The sequence below is a fragment of the Eptatretus burgeri genome, chromosome 1, assembly GCF_056783735.1.
Source record: "Eptatretus burgeri isolate ZD-2024b chromosome 1, Ebu_testis_v1, whole genome shotgun sequence".
Taxonomy (NCBI): Eukaryota; Metazoa; Chordata; class Myxini; order Myxiniformes; family Myxinidae; genus Eptatretus; species Eptatretus burgeri.
The window spans coordinates 71,785,932-71,804,333 of record NC_140961.1 but is presented as its reverse complement, the minus strand read 5'-3'; the positions used below and the strand labels follow the sequence as shown (position 1 = coordinate 71,804,333).

Here is an 18,402-nt window from a genome sequence, read left to right as displayed (position 1 = left end):
TTTGGCTTGTCAGATAACCATTAGTATGCAATACAAACAACTATTTCTTTCGATTTTGTTTTTTTTTTTGTTTTCCTCTTTTTGCATGTTCCATATGTTCTCTTTTATCGTTTTTTTTTAATTTTTTTTATTTCTTGTGTATTACTTTCACTGATATTTTCATCTTGTTAAATTTGGTGTTTTATTCTTAAACATCATTGTGTGGATTTTGCATTGCATTCTACCTGTCATCCTGAAAATAGTCGGCCATTGTTTTTGTAAATCCTAAAAAAACAATATTTTACTTTTGGAAAGATTGAACTTTTAAAAAAGTTTCCAAAAATGGGAAAAAGACTTTACTTGAATGTGTACATGGGTTCACCTATTTGGTGTTGTTATCTGCATCCTTGCTCATGTTGTGAGGCTACCCAGATTCATATGCCAATGCTTTATGCAGTACTTGTCTATTGTCTACCAATATCCTTGTAGTTAATGGAAAAGTACACTGATATATTGGTCATGCGGGTGATTTATGTACAAGCATTACCATGAACCTTAGATCAATGTGTAAAGAATCTGTCGAGTCATTACTATTTGAAAACAGTATAATACTCATGAAACTGTTGGTCCTGTGATACGGTTTTATACATTTTTAAGTAGAATATTTTAAATATACAAGTATCATGGAACACACCTTATTATGTCCACAAAGTGGCTGTTTTGCTTGTTTGTTTGGTTGTTTTGACTGACTTTTGTAAATTTTGTTTTGTAGGTTTGTGAAGTAGAAGAAAGTTTTTGATCTATTTTCTGTTCATCTTAGGTATGAAATTCTCACTCCGAATGCTATTCCCAAAGGCTTTATGGATGGAAAGCGAGCTTGTGAGCTTATGGTAAGAAAATAATTTATTGGTGTTTTTAACATTGCCACTGTTTGATTTCTCGTATGTCCTAAATTAATTTGTGATTGGTAAAATCATGTTCTGTGTGAATACTTGTACACACTTGTGTGTCCAAGCAGCTCAATTTTCCTTCAAATAAGATTTACCTTTCAGCGTTTGCATTATTTGTGGCTCATAATATTTCATGTTAATATCCTTTACCATCCCATTTTAGCACTGCTTAATGCAGGGCCTCTGGAAATAGTTATTTTTTCACTTGTATTTAAAATGATAGCTTTATGATTGCAATAGTTATTTTGTACTAGCAAAAGTACCTGTCCCCACTGACCGGAAAAGTTTAAGTTAATTGATCAATTTCAATTGTTTCATGGACTTTAAAACGGTTAATTGTGTTGCACTCCAAAAATCTGGCATTTTCAATTTGAAACCAATTGGTCATCCCGTTTGCCAAAAAGAACTATATTGGTCACTTTGGCCTCAATTTGTGGCCTCAAAACGGCCTCTGAGGCCACGGTCACATAGCCCACCCATGTCATGTACCACATAAAGTTGTATCTATACCCCCCGTATGGGGTTTGGAGCTTTAAAGATGTGGGCGTGCATAAGTAACAGACCCAGAGAAAGATAGAGAGAGACATATACTGTATGTAATGTGTACTAGTGTGGATCGGCTCGTTAAGCTCACCTCTCCACACGTCGTTGCAGAGATTGATGTCACAGATTTGCTGTGTTAGCATGATTTACACCAATCACAGTGCAAACATTCCTTTTCTACAAATTTCTTTGTAATATTGGTGATATTGTATTTATTTGAAATTTATTTGTGATAAAATGGTCAAGGGTCTAAGCTGTCTAATCTGTCTGAAGAGTGTAAGGGGTCTAAATGGTGTTGAGGTCTTATGGGTCTTTTGGGTCTTCAGGGACTTTTGGGTCTTCAGGGTCTTTTGTGACTTTAGCATCTTTTGGGTCTTCAGGGACTTTTGGGTCTTTGGGGTCTTCGGTGCCTTTTTGGGTCTTTGGGGTCCTTGGTGACTTCTGGGTCCTTGGGGTCTTTTGAGTCCTTGGGACTTTTGGATTATCTGCGTCTTTTGGGGTCTTTTGGGTCTTTTGGGTCTTTGGGGGTCTTTAGGGGTCTTAAGGAATTAACGTTCAAACAGGACGTGATTAATAGGCATATAGTCTTCAAGGCTTCCCAGACATACTTGCGGCTTCACCGCGTCACCGTGCTTTTCGTTTTTATATGTATAGATTATTTAAAATTCCGCCACGTAACTGCCATGTTATTAAGAACACCTCACCACCACGTAATGGCCATGTTAAGAACACCTCACCTCCACATCATTCAAAACAACTCCCACTGTGCAATTCAAAACACCTCACCACATGTCGTGATAGAGAGAGACAGGCTTTTTTTAAACTGAGGATAAGTATGTGAGCTGCCGTGTTGTCATGATTTACACCAAGCAGAATTCAAACTTTTATTTTACAAATTTAATTGTAGCATTCATGATTAATTACATTTTTTAAGCAATTTAAATTGAAGATTTAAATAAAAAATAAAAATATAAAAAAATTTAACTTAAAAAAAAAAGAATCCCTTTGGACATATACATGGGAGTGCTCAGTGCAGCCCAGAAGTTTGGTATAATTTTACAAAACTTTGAGGGAGTTCAGTGACACACAACACAACACACAACACAACACACAACACATGACAGATGCTGCACAGATTATGTATATATATATATATATATATATATATATATATATATATATATATATATATATATATATATATATATATATATATATATAATCTGAAAAACAAAAAAGGTTTGTCACTGAAACATTGATGCGTGTTGTCTTTTATCACTTGAGATTTTTGCCGTTCCCCCACACTTGCTCTGAAGTGCCCCCTGGCGGCCATTATAAAGTGAAGTGCAGTCGTCCATATTTTAGGATACCTTTGTATGATGTATCCAAGCAAAACTATCCCGAGATAACAGATGTCCTTTCATCACAGGGAAGGGATTTTTTGTTTTTTTTAAACATCAAGTTCTAACATTTTTATGTACCCAAAACCTTAATTGCATTTATAAGTAAATTGAAAAAGATAGTGAATCCATGGAAATAAAAAGGGATTTTAGTTTTTTTTTCACTGACTTATTGGGTGAACAGCCTGATAAACGTGTGATTTTGACATAGTTGAGAGAGATATATTGATACTAGTGGGGTATGGTGACACATTGTAAGTAATAACGAACCGTCCTTCATATGTAGGTACGTAATAAATAGGACCAGTTGCAGCATGACCTCCCATTATCCCCTTGTTTGGGGTCACTCACCTGCAGTGAGCACACTTATTTTTGAGTAAGGACATTTTTGAGTAAAGATTTTTTTTTTTTTGAGCACACTTATAGTGAGTAAGGCTTCACTTATTTTTGGATATTTTCATTTACGGACGCTTTCCGACGGTTCTGTGATTTTTTCTCCCCCTATGTATGGGCTTCTATATAGCCTGGTGTTGGCTTAGTGGTTAGGGTGGCTGGCTTGGGATCCTAGGGTCCTGAGTTTGAGCCCCGTTCTCCACTGAATTAACACCAGGGGGTTGACTCGGCCTGTCATCTTCCAAGTTCGATGAAATGAGTACCAGTGTACTGGTCCCGGTGTATGCCCCAGTGTATCATATCCCTGTGTGTCATAAGAGGCGACCAGCGTTGGTGTCAGGAAGGGCATCCGGCCATAAAACATTGCCCCAAGAAGGGAACCATGATTGCATGGAGCCCGCAAAAAGCTAACCCCTGCTCAGCAGGGAAAAACGGCTGTAAATAGGTATGGGCTTCTATATCCGTCGGCACCACAAATTTAAGCTTTCTTCGTCACTCGGAAGGTACCGAACATTAATATCAGTCAGTGAGTGGTTATAATGAGTGTTGTGTATATATATATATATATATATATATATATATATATATATATATATATATATATATATATATATATATATATGATGTTTGATTGACAATAACTGCCTTAGAGGCAAATGTATGACTGACTAGATGCTTCAGATCTACATGCACAATCTTCTTCTTTTTCTCATATTTGAGGTAAGTCCAGCTTCTTCAGCACTTGCACATCTTGTTCTTGGCTGAGGATGATCCTTTTTCCATTGTAGTTTGCAGTGCTAGCCATGGCTATTAAAACTAAAACACGTGATGGCGTAAAAATTAATCAAAACTAGAAGGCCACTCGATGGAGCGCATACCTCTGCCACGCAATGCCTGATCCACGAGAACATATCGGGCCCAATACATTTTTGAAATATCATGCTTTTCAGTCCTATGTCGTTTTTGGCCCGATCTCTCAATGGTGAAGAATCGCTTTTAAAATTCTAGTTGTCACATCCGTATCCACATCTTCACCAAAATATAATCGGTTCGTCCTTTCCACAAAATTTCATCCGGATCCGTCCACAACTTTTTGAGATATCCTGAACACAAACAGACAGACAAACATACAGAAAGGAGTAAAAACATAACCTCCTTCATACTCTGTGGTGGAGGTAATAAACTGTGAGGATGAGAGCGTGATTTGGCTGACCACAAGTGGAGCAGCCAGGCTTAGCTCCTCACTATCTGGGGATGGACATGCAATGCAAGTGGACGAAGTACAATACTGTTGGTCTCAATCGTGTTTTTGGAGTGAACATTGTTCTCTTCATAGCCTGTCAAAATGCTCCAAGCTATTTGTCCGTGACTTGCTTGAGCAGGTGGTTCATGTTGAATAAATATTGAAAAGTGGTTGGGACATTATTTAATTGTGCTGACAAATCAGTCGGCTGCCAATGCCAGTGTTAATAAGAAGATGGACTATTGTATTATCTATCATTCCTGTTTGGATGAATACCGGAATCTCAAACTTCATACACTGGGGGCAATGCGTATGTTTGGATACCTGCCTGATTATTTAAGAGTTATCAACTCATTTACAATGTTTCTGAATTTATGCAATTGTGCATTTGGGTTTCAAATCCATTGACATTTCCTGCATTTTAAAATCTTGGTTGGAACAGAAATTTTAAAAAGCAATGAGTTTCTTTCTTTTCATTTATTTGTGGGCAACTTGATGGACCTGTGTGACACCCTGACTCAAGGTGGAGTGAAATGTGGAAAAATTCTACATATATCCCACAGGATGGGACAAAGGTAGATCGCTTTCCTTTGAGCTGTCTGGTTCGAGTTCACTTCATGACCTGACGATAAAACCCTCGGATTGGTGTTTCGCAGGCAGGACATTTCATCATGTGTGCAGCGTTTCTCAGAGGGATTTGTGGCAAGGATTATGCTGGGAGGTGTGCCATTGCCTTCCCAGCAGTCAATCATGGCAAGAATTTGGAATTTGGCCAGGGTGCTGGTGATAACCCCACCTTCTCCTTGCAAAAGACACTTTTGTGAAACACCATTCCAACAGTTTTGTAGTCTGGTCCAGAATCTAACACAGATCAACGAGTTCAAGGTAGATGTGCCACCTCAGTATCATTGTGTCTGATACATATTTATATACAAGTTAAAATGCACTTCCGATTTAATGGCAGTCTGCGAAAGATGTAGATCTGTCAGATGTTAAACTACTACCCATAGTGATAGCCTAAAAGCTTTAGAAGCTTTTTGTCATAATGCCAATCCCCCTCACCCCACCCCACTCCCCTTCCTTCTCCACACCTTGGGAAATGAATCAAACCATGGACGTGTTTTTGGCTCACTTTCTATTATCAGCGCTGAGTGGATTCCCTCTGCCCCGTCAACCTGAGTTGAGCTTGCAAACTGTTCCTTGTTGGATTACATCCAAATGTCATTTCTTCACTGTTAAGGGTAAGACCACCTCACCGCCGTCAAGTCTTGCATTTCACTCAAGCTCACTGGCAGGGTCTCCAAGCAGCCATCAAACTTATAGACTGGTCTCCTATCGCTACTTTCTCCAACATCAAGTCGTACTGGGAATTCTTTCAAAAAACTTGCTCTCCCTCATGCACAGATTTATCCCCTCTCGTCTTCAGTTGTCCTATCCTGCCTCCCACCCATAGTTCACTGAAGCTTGTGGTGAGGTAGTTGTCCTGAAACAACTTGCCTTTGCCTCATGGAAAGCAAACCAAACTGAGGGTAATCTCAGTTCCTTCCATAAAGCTTGGAACAAGTGTGTATCTACCCTCAGGAGAGTCAGAAAACAACATCTTTCCAAGCTTAAGTCTGAACTTTCAAATCTCTCTCCCTCCTCAAATTCCTGGTGGCATCTAATCAAATCTGTTTCTGGTGTATGTTCCCCCTCCATCCCCTCCCTTACCCCAAATGGCCGCACTGCTGATACCGCACGTGAAAAGGCTGAATGCCTAAACTCGGTGTTTGCAGCTAAATCTTGTGTCTAAAACCCATCGCTTTCTCTACCCACCTTACCCAGTCACACCCAACTGTCCCTGGACTCTGTGTCCTTTTCTCCTGACAAGGTGGAGAGCTTGCTGTCAAACCTCAACTCAGATTCTGCAACCGGCCCAGACGGCATCAGCCCACGTGTCCTAAAAACCTGCTCTTCTGCTCTTGCTCACCCTCTCTCTGTTCTATTCACCCTCTCATTTGCTCAAGGTCATCTTCCATCTGCTTGGAAATCAGCAAACATTACTGCCCTGCATAAAAAGGTGCAAAAACAGATCCCTGCAACTACAGACCAATCAGCCTTCTCCCAATCATCAGCAAGGTTATGGAATCCATCATCGTTTCAGACATTAAATCCTTCCTGTTCTCCAATTGTCTGATTTCCGATCATCAATTTGGTTTCAGACCAGGTCACTCTACCCTGGATATGTTGCTTCTGCTCTCCCAACAATGGATGGAGGTCCTCATCCCCCATCCAAATCGTCAATCTTTTCTACCCCCGATAATCCTCCTTCAAATTCCCTGCTTTCCTTCCTGAAAGTCCATCTTGTATTCCCCATGTTCCCTGCCCCCATCCCTTTCCCTTCCACAAATCTCCTAATGTCTCTGTTCCCCACTGTTTTGTCCTTCCCGCTCCCACCCCTCTTGTCTCATGCCTCCTTGCGGTGCGTTGCGTGTTAGCTCTCACACGAGCCTCGACAAGGTATACAAAAAAAGAAAAAAAAAAGAGCTATTAACCTGTTAGGAGTCATGCTACACGGCATGTTTGACTATTCTTTTCTGAGAAAAGTTAAAATAGACATGAGATGAGGGAGATATTTTTATCTTCACCACCAAAGGTGGAAGGAGGTTATGTTTTCACCCCTGTCTGTTTATCTGTTTGTGTACAGGATATCTCAAAAAGTTGTGGACGGATTCTAATGAAATTTTGGTGGACAGGTTGGGTGTGTGACAAGGAAGGACTGATTAGATTTTGGTAATGACGATTCGGATCCCACTACGAGAATTTTTAAGTGATTCTTCACCATTGAGAGATCTGGCCCCAAATTATATATAGCACGATACCTCAAAGTTGAAGACGGATTTTGATGAAACTTGGTGGACAGTTTGGGCGTGTGACAAGGAAGAATTGATTTGATTTTGGTGAAGATCCAGATCCGGATACGAGAATTATTTATTTTTCAAAGTGGTTCTTCATCATTGAGAAATAGGGCCAAAAACGTTATGGTACTGTACAGCATGATATTTTAAAAATGTATTAGGCCCGATATGTTCTCGTGAATCGGGCAATGTGTGGTGGAGGTATGTGCTCTATCGAGTGCCCTCCCAGTTCAACTTGCTTTTATTGTACTTGGAGGCATGTTAGTCATGTGAACAGTTAATATTTTCACACGCCTATTTTGCTAACTTTGCAACAGACTCTTTTTCGGGATGTAATAAAACATGAAGTCTTTCACATTGATCATGTGTACCCAATGTTTGACGAATCCTCTATCAAGCTCAGATCTGTAAAATTGCATCGCCACATTGTAAACATTTTCCATCAATGATTTGTAATAGAAGATAGAAATATCACCTCATGCTCAAGTGTTGTTTATTTGACACCAGACTCTGCTCTGTACATTTCTTTTTCATGCTTTCAACATTGGTTCAGGGGGTACATCATTTTATGTGGCTGGTACTTAAGATGTGCTATTTATTGGAACAAATGAGTTTGTTTATTCAATTTTACATTGCGCATCCATGGAAGGTAGCCATTGTTTTAAAAATAAGTAATTTTGCAGTGATTTGCATGCACAAAAAATGAGTATTGGGGTGAGGGGAGCATACATTCCCCACTGCACCCACTCTTTCTCTCATCGTTCGTATCTACGGAGGAGTTTACTGTATTTCGGAATCCAATGTACAATTAGAATTGCTCTTGAAAAGACTATTCCAGTTCAATGCCATTTACACTGGTATGCACCACATTTGATACTACTCTTGTTTACACTGCCACGTGTTTTCATGTACTCAGATGGCTTCGTACAGTACTTCATAATTGGTATTTTGGTGTTTTCTGGGGTTTTATATGTCAATCGGTGTTTTCTTCTCCAGATCAAAGACTTGGAGTTGGACCCAAATGTGACTCGAATTGGGCAGAGCAAGATCTTTTTTAGGGCAGGTGTGCTGGCTCATCTTGAGGAAGAACGAGACCTCAAGATAACAGACATTGTAGTCTTTTTCCAGGCAGCTTGCCGTGGTTTCCTGGCCAGGAAGTAAGTGTTCTTCCCCATCTTCTTTTCTGATCACTTCCTCATTTATTTATTTTCTTCTCAACAACAGACTAGGCTTATGGGTGTGCCATGGAGGAGTTTGCAATTGTGACATCCTGTAAAAAAAAAAAACAGCCACATCTTTGGAACAGCACTGATTCCTGAGGGGAGAAAATAAGGAATAATGGAATAGAGCTCAGTTGTAAGCTCTACGTTGAAGGAATGTTGCAAGATGAATGCTTGCAACTTGGCATGGAAAAGTGAAAAAAGAAGAGATAAAAACCAGATAAGAGGTAATTAAAATAATGACGGACTCCTAACCTGCCTTATGCATCAAATCGTGCACCTTATGCATCAAGCATCAAGCCCTAGAACCTTGTCTAGCTTTGTGTGAGAGAAAAGGGTGTGAGCCTTTACTGGTTTAGTATGTCGTGTTGCAAATATGACATCATTATTTGGTCTCTGACAGTTGAATGGTCGTTGTTGAATGATTTGACATGATGGGAAATTCAAGAGTTCTCCAGAGTATTGTATTCCATTGCCATGCTGTCAGACTCCAGCTTTCCATCCATCAAGAATGATATTCTGTTTTCCTTCTTGGAAGAAATCTTTGAGCCAGGTTAAGAGAGAGTCTTGAATGCCACAGGTGAAGAGCTGAAACTGGACTGGACGACAGACTGATGTGGTGCTGAGGTTTTGGAATTCCAACAATTGCTCTGCATAGTAGTGTTTCCATTACTGAGTCGTCATAATGTTATATTAAAATGGATGAATGTAGGCTGTTTTCACCCAGCACACGTGAAGCGAAAAGCAGGGTTAAGCAATCGGTTCACTTGTCTGTCTGTCTGTCTGTCTGTCTGTCCGTCCGTCCGCCTCTCCAAACGTCCGTTTACGATTGAGGAACAACTTGATTTCAATCGACGTTATATTTTGAACACGAATCGGAAAACACACCTGTAGTTTAGCAGTAGTTGGGCTCTGAATTCGTCCCGATTGCACGTGCCCAGAGAGGATTGAGATGCTTTTTTTCATCTGTCTGCCTGCCTGCCTGCCTGCCTGCCTGGAAATCAAACAAATTTAAAATCATTCCAAATGGGAAACTTACTGTTTTTAAGGACGTCATTAAGGACACAAACAACAGCCACAAATAACTAATGTAACGTGTTCGACAAGGTGGCGAAAAGACACTGCATCAACGGCGGTAAATTTCTGGAATTAATTTTTTTATACGTCCTTTAAATCTTTCTTTTATTTCAATATAATTATATACTTAAACACCGCATCGGGTAAGGTGTTCTGTGAAATCTCTAGTTTCTAGTTTCTGAATTGTATCACCTTTTGAGCATACAATCAATCAGACAAATATGGAAGTTCCTTGGATTTGTCTTTGCACCATTCTAAGATTAATTTTCTTTCCTCATTGCATCATTATTGAGGTGTAGCTCAGTCACTGATACACTGAACAAAGAAATGCCTATAATTTAGATAGAATCAGTTCAAAGGCCTTTTAAATTATTTAATTGCAGTTTTATTTTGTGTACATTGGAAAGAGTAATGTTTTCTCCTTGAGTAATTGTGATATATTTGGTTTTTGGTATGCAGCACTGAATAAATGCAAACAACCTGAATCGCTCAAACATCATTAAGAATAATCATTCTTGGTGAAGTGTATAAATTATTTCGAGTAAGTGAATACCATTGTTAGCTTACATCACTGGGTTCAAAAAAGGCCAATGCCATTTAAAAAATATTCTATGCTTTCAAGAATGTGCATTTGTGTTGGTGTTTTATTCCCGTTTTGCTTTGTGTTGATAAATTATAATGTGCATTTCCTTGCAGAGCATTTGGCCGTAAGCAACAGCAGATGAGTGCACTCAAAGTGATCCAGAGGAACTGTGCGGCTTATCTGAAGCTTCGAAACTGGCAGTGGTGGAGAATGTTCACCAAGGTGTGAATGTTCAATATTTTGGCAAAAGAGGAGCTAGCAACTTTACTCTGGGGTCTCTCTCTGTTTAGGACTCGTTGCTCAACTGTATTTTTCACATGGCCCTTCGGCCTATTCACTTTTACGCCTTGGTCTTCTTCAAGTTTAGAGGTGTCTAAATTAAATGGATACTTCTGCCCCCCCTCTCCCCCAATAGATTTGTTTGCCCCCCCCAGCCATATTTATGTCATATTCCTAATTGCTAAGAGTTCATCCTCGATGGGCCGCTCATGATTGTCTGTATGCTTTAAACCCTCGTTAGCAGCCGATCCGGAACAATGTACCATTCGCAAGGCCGAGACCAAGGAGAAGCTGAGCAAAACTTAGGGGGCTGTCATCGTCGTATATGCACACTAAACATTAAGCTTAGCTTTGGCCAAGAAAGGCAATATGGTGAGCACGCGTGTGCACAGCCATTCACTACAAAAGTACCAATCAAACTCACCTGGTTGGCCTCATTATCTTGCTTGACCTGCTTCTGCTCAGCTGATTTAAGTAATACAACATCCCTTTTATAAACAAAAGTTGTCCACAAGTAGAAGATTAGATTCGATTAGATCCCTCCTGCCTGGCTCGCCAATGCCTGGTGTTGGCTTAATGGTTAAGGTGGCAGGCTTTGGATCCGAGGGTCCTGAGTTCAAATCCTGCTCAGCTTTTGAATTAATACCAGGTGGGGTTAACTCGGCCTGTCATCCTTCTGAGGTCGGCAAAATGAGTGCCAGCATGCTGATATACTGTGTCGGAGTGGCGACCCGTCCAGGATTGTGCCCAATAGCCAAGGAGACTGCTGAAGCAGCACCAACGCTCTGCACAGAGTATGGTCCCAATCTCCTCATCCTCCTCCTTTAGTGCATTATACCTTGTATGATGGAGTTGCGTTTGACTGTTCAAGACTTGTCATTCTCCTCATGTTGTCTCTTGTTTTTATTTTTCTGTATGTGGCTTCCTTTAAACTTTTTGGGGCTTTTTCAAACTTGCTTTTTTATTATTGTGTCAATTACTTTCTGAGCACTATTACTTTTTCTCAATTCCTGTGCCTTTGTACTGAACAACCTTTGCTGTAATCTCCACCCAATTGCGTCTTTGTCTCTCATTATGCGAAATATGAACGGGTAGGTCAAGCCGTTACTACAAGTCACTCGCCAGGAGGAGGAGCTGCAGTCCAAAGAGGAGGAGCTTCAGAAGGTGAAGGAACGACATGTGAAGGCAGAAATGGACTTTGCAGACTTGGAATGTAAACATACACAGGTAAAAAATAATGTGATATCTTGCTCCATTGCATTTTGTCACGCTTTGGTCTTCACACCACACTGTTTTATTAAACAATACGTAACTTTCAAAATGACGTAATCTGCCGGTGCGCTTGTGCAGAAACCCCTCGAAACAGTAGTGTTTGGGGCACCATAATTATATTATCTGTACAGGATATGGATCGTTACCTACAATGGTTCAAAAATCTTCTCAAAGAAGCTGAAAATACTTGTAAAAGTACCTGAGAGAAAGCACTGCACCTCTGCACAACAAAATAATTGGAGACCTTTCTTAGCTCACCATAGGGGCATCCAGGAACAACAATTATGGTGAACCATTTTGAAATCGCCACTCTTTCTTTTAAATGCTGAAAATTATGTTAAAAAAAAACACTATTTCACTTTAATTTTGCACTCGCAACGACGTGTCAAAAGTACCCGAAGAGCAGAAAAGTGTAACGACACACGGACATACAGCACATGCGCAAAAGGCCTCGTTAGCAATTATACGTCATTTTGAAAGTCACATTTTGTGAACACTACAATTTTTAGAAATCCATTTTGTAACCTTATTGGTTCATTTGCCATCATGTAGCAATATTATTTAATTTTCGTACATTTCAAAATAATACTTTATTTGTGTGCAACAGTTAGTTGATGAGAAACAGATGCTGGCAGAGCAGCTGCAAGCTGAGACTGAGCTCTGTGCTGAGGCAGAGGAGATGCGTTCACGCCTTGCTGCCAAGAAGCAGGAGCTGGAGGAAATGATGCACGAGTTAGAGGCACGTGTGGAAGAAGAGGAAGAGCGTGCTGCTGAGCTTCTTCAGGAGAAGAAGCGAATGCAACAGAATGTCCAGGTTTGCCTAATTGTGTCATGGAATTTTTTTTTTTAGTGAGTTTCTCTATTCCTGAGAATTTTCTTGTTCAACTTCAAAATAAACTAACAGTAAGAGGTAAATAAATCCAGATATTCTGAACTTTCACTGTATCAGCTGGTGATACCTTTTCACTGTTCATGATGCACCAACAACATGTTGCAGTCTTTTCCTGCCTTCTCCTTCCCTCCCTCCTCACATGCAATTTTTCAATACACATTAAATATCTGCAGACAATTTTGATGGAACCCTCTCCCCTTCCTTTCCCAGTGGAGACTGGCTTGCCCCAAAGCAACATCTTGGACCCAGTCTTGTTCCTCTGCATAAACTCAGTCAGATGTTCTCCATAAATAGCCTCTGATGTTCTGGAAAGCCCTCTCCTCCACATTGTGACAGACAGCAAGCAGCCCACTGACAGTCAGGCAGCAGCTGCATCACTCTGTGCTGATCTGCAAATTCATGAGATATGAGATGCTGGTCTCCTTCGTGGAAAGTCTTTCAATCCTGGCAAATCTATCTCACCCTGATGCTGCAGAAGGATTGTTAAATGCATATATTTCCATGGTCAGTAGCTTTACAACTGAATTGAGTCCTGCTATCCTCTATGAGCTAGGTACCCAACACCATGTCTCTCTCTCTCTCTCTCTCTCTGTCTCTGTCTCTGTCTCTGTCTCTGTCTCTGTCTCTGTCTCTGTCTCTGTCTCTGTCTCTGTCTCTGTCTCTGTCTCTGTCTCTGTCTCTGTCTCTCTCTCTCTCTGTCTGTCTCTCTCTCTCTCTCTGTCTGTCTCTTACTCTCTCTCTCTCTCTCTCTCTCTCTCTCTCTCTCTCTCTCTCTCTGTCTCTGTCTCTGTCTCTGTCTCTGTCTCTGTCTCTGTCTCTGTCTCTGTCTCTGTCTCTGTCTCTGTCTCTGTCTCTGTCTCTGTCTCTGTCTCTGTCTCTGTCTCTGTCTCTGTCTCTGTCTCTGTCTCTCTCTCTCTCTCTCTCTCTCTCTCTCTCTCTCTCTCTCTCTCTCTCTCTCTCTCTCTCTCTCTCTCTCTCTCTCTCTCTCTTGGATTCTGTAGCATCTAAAGCTCTCAATATTATTTGCATTTCACATGATGAGGCTGATGCACAAGGTGTGTTGCTTTCTCATCGCAGACAGGTTGGTGACTCCTGTTTTTTTTGTTTTTTTTTTTAATCTGTCTCTCTTTCGGTCTAGTTCTTTCTGCTTTCACAGCCCCACCCTGAGCCCTCCCCAGGTCTTCCAGTAACACCCTCCTAATTTCACTCCCCAAATCTAGACTTTCCACCAACATCCACTCTTTTGTTCTTCCTTTCTCCTATTTGTGGATCTTTATTCCACAAGCGATTAAATCAGTCTTCCCTCCAGGACTTAAGCAGGAGGTGGACTGCCATCTCACATCATCTTACATCCCTACCTACGATATTTTATACTCCCATTAACCCGACCTAACCCAATCCTATTTTTTTTCAAGTTTGTCTTTCTTTATCCCTACCTCTATCTCTATCTGTCTTCCTTCTATTTTCCTGTTCCTTCATTCCCTTTGTGTCCAAGTGGGACCCAACTGTCCGACTGTCAGTACGTTTTCTTGTTACCCTCTGTCGCCTCGCTTTTTTATGAGCCTAGATTTTGAATGTAAAAATAGGTGTTTAATGTTTGTGTTTGCGTTTTTCAGGATTTGGAGGAGCAGTTGGAAGAGGAGGAGGCGGCACGGCAGAAATTGCAGTTAGAGAAGGTGACGACAGAGGCCAAGTTGAAGAAAATAGAAGAGGATGTTATAATGCTGGAAGACCAAAACACAAAACTCGGCAAGGTAGGGTGTGCCAAACCACCATAATTTATGAGTATAGATGGTAAATGTGTACAATTTGATTTTGTGAAATCGTTTTGGATTTGTGCAATAATTTTGTTTCTGGTTGAAGGGAAACGCAGTGGGTGACTAGCTGAAGCCAAATGAGTGGAGCAAGGATGAATTTTGGGAAAGGGGGGTGGGTAATTGCAAAGGAAGTCCAACAACCATTTACCTGTTCATTGAAGTTTTCTGAAGCAAATTGTTGTGTTCGGTTATGAAATGGAAATGCCATGCCGCCACAAATTGGCGGATTGTTTTCCCTCGTTTCCAAACTTGTATTCTAATTGTGCAGGTTATTTCTTTCCATTCCTTCCTCCTTCCGACCAATACCATGACTGATGTCAAAGAAGCTGTTTCATTTTTCAGTTTGATTTTCATATTACTTGTCAACTTATAAAATGTTGAATCAAAGCTAATTTTATTTTCAGTATGATTGAAATATTCAGTTTTCTTTAAATCCTCCACTGGCATGTCATATAAACACTCTGAAAACAATTATTCAATGCAAGACATGGCATTTTTGTTTTTCACATTCAAATCCATGCTCATTTTTACTTTGGATTATTTTCATTTCCAGCATATGCTTTCCACCAGAAATACATTTCGGATTGGGAGGGTGGGGGAGGAGGGATGCATAGATGAACATATTTAGCAAGCGCATCCTGGTATTTCATCCAGATTTGTCATGTGCCATGCAAGATTATAAATAATGATGCTCATGGCAATGAGTTAACACGTGATGGTGCTATCTCATGCAGGAGAAGAAGCTGCTTGATGAGCGCATTGCAGAGTATTCATCCCACCTTGCAGAAGAAGAAGAGAGGGCTAAGAGCTTGATGAAGACCAAAAACAAGCACGAAGCTGTGATCGCTAATCTTGAGGGTGCGCTTTGTAATGAGTATGGAAGTTGTTTGGGGGGAGCAGAACTTAAAACATTTTATTTATTTTACATTTTTACTGTTTGACTTGACTTGTCAGGAAATTGATGCTTTGTTTGTATGATTGAATGAAAGCAACACCAATTTGAAACATTTCCGCATGGACTTAATATCAGGAGAAGAGATATATCTTTATACCAGTACCGCTCCCAAGGATTGCAGAAAATATGAGATCACTTTGTTGTTTCCAAGGCCTTGGTTGATTTATTTATCATTTTTGGTCCTGCTTGGAATGAGGGAGATAATATATGTGTGCGCGCGTGCGCATACATGTTATCTCAGTTTCTAGGCTTGCACACGTTCATGTTGTTGTTGTTGTTGAAATCAAAGTGTGATTGTCATTGATTCTGACCACCCATGTCAACCGGATTGTTCATGGAATGAAGATACAATTGGCAGTGCAATCCTTATTTTTCCTGTTTCGCCTTGTCTAACTATTTTGCTCACCTTTCGTGTTGTACCGAATCTTGAAACGAGGGGCATTGTCAAAGTGCTCAGAAGGAGATGTCTATTTTTTGTTTTTTTAAATCAATATAGTACCCAATGACTTCATTGCATTTGTTCCATTTGTTTCTTATTTTCTATGGCAATATAATACAAGTTTTCAGATTGTTCCTGCAAACACATCTTGGATGATTTAATCATTTCCTCCTTATTAGTCAGCAACCATGCAGGTGCGATTTTGAATGTGAAACAAGAAATCGTCAATAGGGGCCACATCCAGGCTGTATGGGGGTGATCTAACTAGTCATTAATGGTGGTCTGTTTAATATGGGTATTTGCCCAGGTGTATTGTTGTGAAAGAGCAGCACACATTTGTTTAACATTCTAAGGCATTTGAACTTGATAACCTGTCAATTTTTGCATGAGGCTGGTGTAACATTCCCCTGCTGTTGTGGTTTTGCGTTATGCTGGTGTAGTATTCTCAAAACAATGGAGCCCATGATCTTGTGGGGTGATGGTTTGGTGTGAGATTTATTTTGGATGATTGTGATCCTTTGTGCTTCACAATGTGGTTTTGAAACACCTGCAGTAATGAAGCCACAATTTCTTACTCGATACAAGATGACTGATAAAGTTAGTTGTATCTCCATTGAACAGTTAAGGAAGCTCACAACATACCGTATTTTCACGACCAAAAGGCGCACCGTGCCAAAAGGCGCAGTCTAAGTTGTGTGTGCCGTTCCTGTATTTGACACACACATAAGGCGCTCCTCACGGTAGGGCGCGGGTTTTATATGAATATCCTCTACTACGTACGTCCGCCGTACAACAACACACTCACACAAGCACACAAGTGTGCGTATTTAAAAATAGATCGGGAGCAAAATTGAGTTTGGTTGTGCTTTATTAAAGTATCACTTTCTGCACCGTGCGGCTCCTCCGAAATTTCTGTATTAAAGTATCAGAGTCACTTTCTGCACCGTGCGGCTCCTCCGAAATGATGCCGGCTTTAGCGAAAGCTCGGACAACAGTGCCAGCAGACACGTTAGCCCAGGCATCAACAATCCAGTGGCAAACTGTGGCGTAACTCGCCCGGCACTGCCTTCCACCCTTTGTGAAGCTGTGCTCTCCTTCGGTCATCCACCGCTCCCACGCCGCTCGCAGCCTCACTTTGAACGGCCGGTTCACGCCGATGGCTCGGCTGGATCCATTTGTCGCAGATGTGCTTGCTGCAGTAGGAGCGGAAGTTTTCCATCATTTCTTGATAATCCGCCGGACGTTGCTGCGCTATCGTAGTCCTGGTCCGGATGGAAAAATGGCACCGTTTCATGAAGCGAAAGCACCAAGACGGACCTCCGTGGAAATGTTCGATTTTCATTTCCTCCGCTATCGATACTGCCTTCAGTCGGATCGTGACCGTCGAAACGCTCCTCCCACTTGCTCTTTGCTCAACGATCCACTGCTCAAGTCTTTCCTCCAACTCTGGCCACCTCGCCTTGTTTCCACGGAAACTCAGCTGCGTCTTCTTCACCTGTCGCAGCTCGTTTTCCAGCTTCCTCCACTTTCGAACCATCGACTCGTTGATCTGGAAATTCCTCGCCGCGGCTCGATTCCCATGTTCCTCCGCATAGCTGATCGCCTTCAGTTTAAACTGAGCTTCATAAGCGTGTCTCTTTGCCATTTTCGGGGTTGTTAAAACAGCAATGTTCTGCATACCGCACATACCTGTTCTTTTATACACACAAAGGGCGCACTGCACTATAGGGCGCGTCGCACATTTTGACAAAAATCTAAGACGTTTATATGCGCCTTATAGTCGTGAAAATACGGTAATACCATAGCCATTGCTGTTGATCGTAAGTGCTGAGGCTTTGGAGGACCCATCGTGCTGAGGCCTTTGATTTGTCCAAGTATTTTGGGATGTTTGTGAAAAAAACGTTGCCTTGAGAAATTCCAAGTTGTGTCGATATCTCGTTGACCTTAATGTGGAGATCCTCCATGATTAATGCCTCAAGTTGGGCCACAACTTGTGTGTTGATCACATCTGTTGGCCATCCTGACCTGGGATCATCTTCAAGAGAATCACATCCATGCTTAAAGTCAGTGACTGAGGGCACCTTCTCTGTACCTGACCACCATGTATTCAGTGATTTATTTGGAACTGGCAACACCTTTGCATACAATGTTATGACATCTTGGTGCTCAATTTGAGTAAGATCGACAATTGTGATGCGGCAAACTTCTGTATTACATTCTGAAAAAAACAGTCATACGAACTAAACTAATGACATGTAATAAGCATACATGAAGTTTCTAAGAAGCTAAAAACTGGTGGCTTTGGGGTGCCAAAGAATACAACAGTCCATGAATCTTTTGAATGCCTCTTGTTGTTATGCTATCCATCTCTGAAAATTTTTCTGTCTCTCCATTGAATTTCCTTCATTTACTTGTCTTGTATGAAGAAGTGTATTTGAACACAACGTTGAGTAACTTACTTAG

The 18,402-nt window shown here is 40.9% G+C and overlaps 1 protein-coding gene across 11 annotated transcripts in view; it reads left to right on the top strand.

Annotated features, from left to right (window-relative positions):
* LOC147034722 (myosin-10-like) overlaps nt 1-18,402 on the top strand; it is a 242,334-nt gene that overhangs the window by 168,207 nt on the left and 55,725 nt on the right. For all 11 annotated transcript variants that reach the window (XM_085887757.1, XM_085887728.1, XM_085887750.1 and 8 more), the window contains 7 exons: nt 800-869; nt 8,402-8,562; nt 10,399-10,507; nt 11,660-11,791; nt 12,444-12,650; nt 14,345-14,482; nt 15,280-15,403. In XM_085887757.1, coding sequence (XP_085743883.1) covers nt 800-869; nt 8,402-8,562; nt 10,399-10,507; nt 11,660-11,791; nt 12,444-12,650; nt 14,345-14,482; nt 15,280-15,403 — 941 coding nt within the window. The remainder of the gene's footprint in view (nt 1-799; nt 870-8,401; nt 8,563-10,398; nt 10,508-11,659; nt 11,792-12,443; nt 12,651-14,344; nt 14,483-15,279; nt 15,404-18,402) is intronic.